The sequence below is a fragment of the Spinacia oleracea genome, chromosome 1 (genome assembly GCF_020520425.1).
Source record: "Spinacia oleracea cultivar Varoflay chromosome 1, BTI_SOV_V1, whole genome shotgun sequence".
NCBI lineage: Eukaryota > Viridiplantae > Streptophyta > Magnoliopsida > Caryophyllales > Amaranthaceae > Spinacia > Spinacia oleracea.
Genome location: NC_079487.1, coordinates 117,203,329 through 117,210,398, shown reverse-complemented (window position 1 = coordinate 117,210,398; position 7,070 = coordinate 117,203,329). Strand labels below are relative to the sequence as shown.

The following is a 7,070-nucleotide window of genomic DNA, read 5'->3' as shown; positions in this document are numbered from 1 at the left end:
TTGTTTTCACATTTATCAATAATTATGTTTAGGTAAAAATTATAAAAAAGTTAATTACAATAAAATTATATATTAAGATGAAACTACTGTTACTATATTTTCTCGTACATGCTTGTATTTATATAAAGTTCGTCAAATATAGATATGTGATTAGTATCAAAAGTCAATATGATGTAATTATTGGAAAACTAATAAAATATGTAATGAATTAGATATTGTTATACTTTTTATTTCTTTTAAAAGTAAGATGATGTGCACCCACCTACAAAAGATGGGTAGCTATTTCAACTCCAAAGAAAAAAAAAAAAAAAGTAAGATGATGTGCCCTACCAGACCGGAATCCTGTACAGATCAATCCGCCCAGATTAACAGGCTAGTTACTTTGAGAGCGGAGATGATAAGGGAAACCTTCCCTCAAAAGGATATATTGTTATACTTATAGCTAGTTATATGTAATGATTGCACTAACAAATAGTACATTCTTACTCTAAATCCCATGCAATATTGAGCTGCTAAAGAATAAAATATTTGTGATCCTTCAAAAACTTATTTACGCTTGTATATCAGAATCAAACTAACAAACTTATTCACGTAGGGTTGGTTAGACATTCATATTTTTAGGGGGAAAACAACTAAGATAGCAATGTGTCATGTATGTCAAAAAAAAAAAAGATAGTGGGTGAAAAAATAAATGTTAATTTTAACTTGAACTAAGAGGTCAGGTAATGGAAACTAATCGGTCTCTCTGAATCCTCTCTAAAAAAAATGCTACTCCTAGCATACATAACAAATTAGTTTATTCAATGATCTCTCTCTGTCTTTATGATTATTTCCTTATCGTAAAATTAAACCACAATTATTTTAGGTAAAAACGTTATTCAAGATAGAGGTTTTACTTTGAAGCTAAAAAAAGAACAATTATTTACTACTGCGGTGCGGAGTGATTAAGCTTAGTTCCGATGCACAAACGTAAATAAGTGTGACCACCCATAGATTTGTTATCGATTTTATAATATCTCAAAACTTTGTTATCACATCTAAGGTGCACCCGGTTTTATCGTTCACGTTCTCACATGTTTCCCATATGAAAGACCAAATATAATAACTCTTAAATATACGGTGAATCTAATAATTTTCCAACTTTTTTTTTTGGTGTTACCATCCAATTCACCTTTAGAACTAATTCAGATTCGGGACGAGTTACGAGTAGATATGTTTCAATCTCCTCCCAATTATTAGCTAAACGTGCAACGGGCAGGTAAGTTACCCAAGTACTCCGTATTGACCAACCCTCACGAGTGGCATGCGAGTAGAGTAGTCCCACAAAGCACAACTTTTTAGCCCGTAACTTCTCTGTTTACATCACCATTTTCATTTAGGTTGGAACAAGAAAATTAACCGCAAAAAAGTGAAAAACTTGAAAAATAAGAAAAGATTCCCTCTAAAACCCAAAAAGACAAATGGGGGGAGTCATCCTTATTCGTCAAATTGTCTCTCTCACTCTTTGTGCCAACAAATTTCTGCTAAAAGATGCCTCTTTTTCCTTCACACCATTAATCACCTTGATTATTTTTCATATTCGACACCAAATTACCAATAGCTTAGCCAATAAAGTCTCGTTGGATGATACTTAAGAAAAAGGACTTTATCTCGTCTACTCTAGATAAAGTCCTTACATTATTGATTTATTGTCGTGGTAACTCTCTATACCAAAACAGAAGAACAAACAAAAAAGTGCATGTCTATTAATTCCTTCTGTAACATCTTTCATTCATTCATTCATTTTCTCTATACTCTATTACTCTACTCATCTACTGTCTAGTGTCTACTGCATTCCAGAATCCAGAGTGTCCAGACAATTCTGTTTGAGTTTAACTTGTTAAGCTCTCTTAACCTGTTTTTGTTCACCATTTATCTCTCTCTTATTCATGTATATCTATTTAATGAAAGGCCACTTACTTTTTCCCATCTAACTATCTAAGCATTTGCTTTCTCTGTTCATTCAACAATTTCAGTCTTTCTAAGCTGCTTTTTAGCTCAACTTCTTATCTTTTCCTCTTCTCCACTCTTTATTCAACTTGTATTCCCCAAAAACTTGCCAAAATATCAAATGGGTATCCTCCATTTTGAGTTTTCAAGGATTTTTTTGAGCTACCCATCTTAAGTTTAGGGTTCTTGAACAAAAGTAACCCCAAAAAAACCTTACTTTCATCCCCAGATCTTTACTTTTCTGGGTTTTAAGTAAGTGGGTGTTTTTATTTATTTCCAATTTGGTGTATAAGTTTGTGAATTAAAGGTAAAAAATGGCAGATTTTAGGCAAAGAGTTGGGAGTTTTTCAGTTATATTTGGGATGTTTTGGTTGATTTCAATGGTAATGAAAGTGAATGGAATAGGTGCAAACTGGGGCACACAGTGTTCACACCCTTTATCACCAGATATAGTGGTGAGATTGTTGAGAGAAAATGGGATTCAAAAAGTGAAGCTTTTTGATGCAGATTATACCACACTTCATGCACTTGGTAATACTGGGATTGAAGTTATGGTTGGTATTCCTAATGACATGCTTTCAACTCTTGCTTCTAGCAGTAAGGCTGCTGACAGATGGGTGTCAGAGAATGTCACTGAGCATGTCAACAAAAACAAAGTCAATATTAGGTTTGGTTTCTCTTCCTCTTCTATCATTTTGATTCATATGTTGTCTTGTTTCCTATGTTTATTCAGACTTGAGTGCTTGTGTTTGACACGGGTATGTGTCCAAATGTACAACTTGGGTCTTATTTTGTGAATATTTTCATGATTTTGGCCATACTAAATGAAAGGTCAAAGTGTTCATACCATGTCGGAGTGTCTAGGATCCGATATGAGTACTTGAAGTGAAATGAAGAGTCTGAGTAACAAGGAGTAGTTTGTTTCCATATGTTTGTTTGGAGAAAGTACTATGTACTCTTGGTAATTAGCATTTCAGTAGGAATATGGTTGTAGATTTCTGGTTAGTATTAGTCCTATTTGGCTTGATAAAAGAAGCTAATTGCTTATTTGTTAGTCTAAATGCCTCGTTCTTTTTACCAAACTTCCCCTTACCAAACGTCCATTTCCGATGGAGCCAAATTCATTTGTTCTTTTGGTTGTGGGATGTAATGGACTAAATCAAAATGGCTCTCAAAAATCAAAATGGCTCTTAAAATGTTCGCTTCCTTTCCATGAAGTAGAAGATGATCTTCCCGTTGTCGTCCCGTTATCGCTTTTGGGTCAATTGGAAACAACCTCTCTGCAATTGCAGGGGTAAGGTTGCGTACACCCGACCTCCCCTTACCCGCCTCTTGCGGGAGCCTCTTTGAGGCAATGGGGTAATGATAATGATAATGAATGATCCCCTTACTCGAACTTACTTTGACATGCCTTATTTGAGAATATCCAAACCAGGAAAACCTTACCATAAGGATAATTTAAGTGCATCTGAAACAATTGGGCAGACATTCAATTGCAGATGAAATTGTGCACAGTGCTTACTGAATGAAAAACATGTCTATTTTCCTGTTTTAATGTAATTTTTTCTTCTCCGGGAGTGCCTAGTTTTATCTGCTCAAACTAGTTCTACACTTTTGTCCGTCTCATTCTAGTGTAAATGAGTTTTCTATGTGACTGATACACTGATTCCTTTTTGCACTGTGGTGTTGCTTGTCATGGTTAATATTTGCTTTAATTGTATAATGTTGTCCAAATGTGCAATGTTCATTATGATGATCACAAAAGCTGTTATGTGTTGTTGTAGCAGCATGTGTTGCTGGATTATAGTTATACAATGTGTAATCACCCATAGTTGACTAGTTGTGAAGAATTTCATGCCAATCCTGTCACTACATTTAGATTGAATTGTTGCTTAAATTTGTTATGTTTTGTCTAGTTTCAGTGAAATTCCATTCTCTTCTGGTCGAACACAAATTATAGCTGTATAATCTTATCTTTGACCATTGAACCCTAGTGTCCAGACTCCAGAGCTATACCAATAAACTTTAGGATTTCTCATCATCATCCCAAATGTGTTACGGAGTGTAACACATTCTTTACTCTGCTGTTAGATACCTAAATAGACCCGTCTGCATAAACCGGAAACGCAACTGAACCCAACTTAATCCAGCTTTTCAAAAAAGAAAGAAGGTTTTTTCTTTTGTTGGGTGAGAAGAAAAAATGTATCTTTCCAAGCTGACATCGCAAATAACACAGTTATCTTTATTTAGAATTCCATTACGCTGCATCGGCTTCTTGGTTGATGGTCACCCCTGACATCACAGCTAGAGTTTTAAACTAGCTTTGTTCTAAAGAAACTTACACTGCATAGCAACGGGATCTATCAGTAGCCATTCAGCTGTTATTCTCACAAGTCCTAGTTGAAGTTTTAGTATATGTTGTCCAATTTCAACAAATAATACCAGGAGTCAATTTTTTGTAACTTTTTTTTTTTTTTTTTGAGTGAAGTCATTTTGATCTCAAATAATCTGCTCCTTTCAATTATATGTTTTGGACCATTAAATTCTTGACATATCTTCTATTTGCAAATAAATTCTGGAGTGACCTGTGGAGAAGAATGCCTAATAAAATTCTGGAGATCTGTTCCATCAGTTAGACGATGCTTTGCAGTAGATATAACATATTAGCTGAATGAATATGCGTAGGCCGCATGACTAAGTAGGATTGAACTAGAACTTTTTGTTTCAAGGCTTTGTTTTGTACATCCTTCAAGCTTATGTCATTTGCTTTCACTCTTTCAGTGCTAGGAGTTAGGTTAGTTTATTATTATTATTTTTGTCAACCAAGCTTCTGTAAAGTATAAACTGTGATTTCTGATTTTCTGGTATGCTTTTTTCCCCTCCTGAATCAAAAGTTCAGTTTTCGGAATCAAGTAATCAGTTAATAAAATATTAAAATATTGTCATATCAGGAGAACTTCTTATTGCTTTTGTATGTAGAGTCTTAAGTAGCTTAAGCAAAATGCTAGAATGAGGATGACGGGGTTATGCATGAGGCTTATTTAGCTTAGTCTCTATCAGTCAATCTGATTTACTTCTATGTTCAATAAATGCAGGTATGTTGCGGTTGGCAATGAGCCTTTCTTAGCAACTTACAATGGAAGTTTCCTAAAAACAACCTTTCCTGCCCTTCAAAACATTCAGAATGCCTTAGTAAAGGCACGCCTTAGTAACCGAGTGAAAGTTACAGTTCCCAGCAACGCCGATGTGTATGCAAGTCCTAGCACCATGCCCTCTGGTGGTGATTTTCGAGATGACATACACGGTTATATGACTCAAATTGTCAAATTCTTAAGTGACAACGGTGCACCATTCACAGTCAACATTTATCCTTTCATAAGTCTCTACACTGATGCCAACTTCCCGGTAGAGTATGCCTTTTTCGATGGTAATGCAACCCCACTTACCGATGGTGGTACTAGCTATTTCAACATGTTTGATGCAAACTATGACACCCTTGTTTGGGCTTTGCAAAAGAATGGGTTTGCCAACATGCCTATAATAGTCGGGGAAATAGGTTGGCCAACCGATGGAGACATCAATGCTAATGTCAAATATGCTCAAAGATTCAACCAAGGTTTCATGACCCGCACTGCAAATGGCAAAGGAACACCAATGAGGCCCGGACCCATCGATGCATACTTGTTTAGCTTGATAGATGAAGATCAAAAGAGCATTCAACCGGGTAGTTTTGAACGGCATTGGGGTATATTTACTTTTGACGGGCAACCCAAGTACCAATTCAACCTTGGTACTACAAATTTAGGAACATTAGTTAAAGCAAAAGGTCTAACATATGAAGAAAGGCAATGGTGTGTTCTCAAACCATCTATAAAGCTTGATGACTCGAGACTTGCTCCTAGTGTAAGTTATGCTTGTGCACGGGCCGATTGTACTAGCCTTGGATACGGAAGCTCTTGTGGCGATTTGGATGCTCGAGGGAATATATCTTATGCTTACAATAGTTATTACCAGATAAATGATCAAGATGAAGAAGCATGTAAGTTTGAAGGTTTAGGAGCTATAACTAAATCAGATCCATCTAGAGATACTTGCAGATTTCCTGTGATGATTGTGCCGTATGAGTCAGGGTCAGATCAAGTGTTTCATCTTCGGGGAATTCGATCATGTTTAGTCAGTGTCATCATTCTGTTTCTGACAATGTTCTGATTACAGAGAATTTGATCTGGTGAGGTGAGGTGCCAACTCTATTTTTGGTTTTGATGTTTGTCACCTGAGGCTTTGGTGGTTTTCAAGTAGAAAATTGATCTGAGATAAAACAGAATATTGAAATCCAGATTGTTCGATATGTAATACAAGTTAAGGGTAGGCTGTCAATTACTTATGTTATATTGATTATTGGAGGGGAAAGCAGTGCAGGTTTCATATTTCAGTGACGTTATAAACATCTTTATGGAAATCTAGGCTGCATAATTTGATCTCTCATTCGCTGAATTTATCTTCTGAATGACTAATTCTATCTGCTGTCTGTTTTCTTATCTTCGTTTCTTCCTCTTTTCTTGATTCATACTGCGAAAATGATAAAGGTCGCAACATGCGACCTTTAAGCGGTGTCACAATGATGACATGTCATGCTTATGTGTCGTGATTTAAATTGGAAACTAAAATATTTAACTTATATAACCTATTATATATATTTCAAAAAAAATGTAGGAAAATCTTAATATTCTAATTTGTTTCCTTCTTTATATCAATTACCTTATTTACATATTTTCATAGTAAAAATATTGAATTGATAGTAAAAATACTGTGATGGCGCAAACCTACGTGACGCTTATATGTACCAATTAGATTCCAACGTGCGACAACTTTGCGACCTTTATCATCACCCTTCATATTGATACCGTTTTCGCTAAGAGCACACCCATTTTTTTTTTTTTTTGGACAATGAAAGAAAACCAGGTTAAATTCTCGGAAAGGGCCTGTTTGGCATGTTGCTAATGAAAGTCTCAATAACATTATGAAACGAAAGTAACAAATTTACATATTTTCACCTATATTCCTATTATGCTCTTTTCGGA

The 7,070-nt window shown here is 35.4% G+C and overlaps 1 protein-coding gene across 1 annotated transcript; it reads left to right on the top strand.

Annotated features, from left to right (window-relative positions):
- Window positions 1–1,632: 1,632 nt before the first annotated feature.
- On the top strand, window positions 1,633–6,474 carry LOC110803202 (glucan endo-1,3-beta-glucosidase 6). The gene is made up of 2 exons (XM_022008692.2): window positions 1,633–2,656; window positions 5,085–6,474. The coding sequence occupies exons 1-2, from the start codon at window positions 2,304–2,306 to the stop codon at window positions 6,196–6,198; spliced, it is 1,467 nt and encodes a 488-aa protein (XP_021864384.1). The 5' UTR covers window positions 1,633–2,303; the 3' UTR covers window positions 6,199–6,474.
- Window positions 6,475–7,070: the final 596 nt, after the last annotated feature.

Bases quoted from the DNA above. Each gene is read 5' to 3' on its own strand.
- LOC110803202 (XM_022008692.2), top strand. From the start codon at position 2,304: ATGGCAGATTTTAGGCAAAGAGTTGGGAGTTTTTCAGTTATATTTGGG. The intron at 2,657-5,084 runs GTTTGGTTTCTC...CAATAAATGCAG, and splicing joins AAAAACAAAGTCAATATTAG to GTATGTTGCGGTTGGCAATG.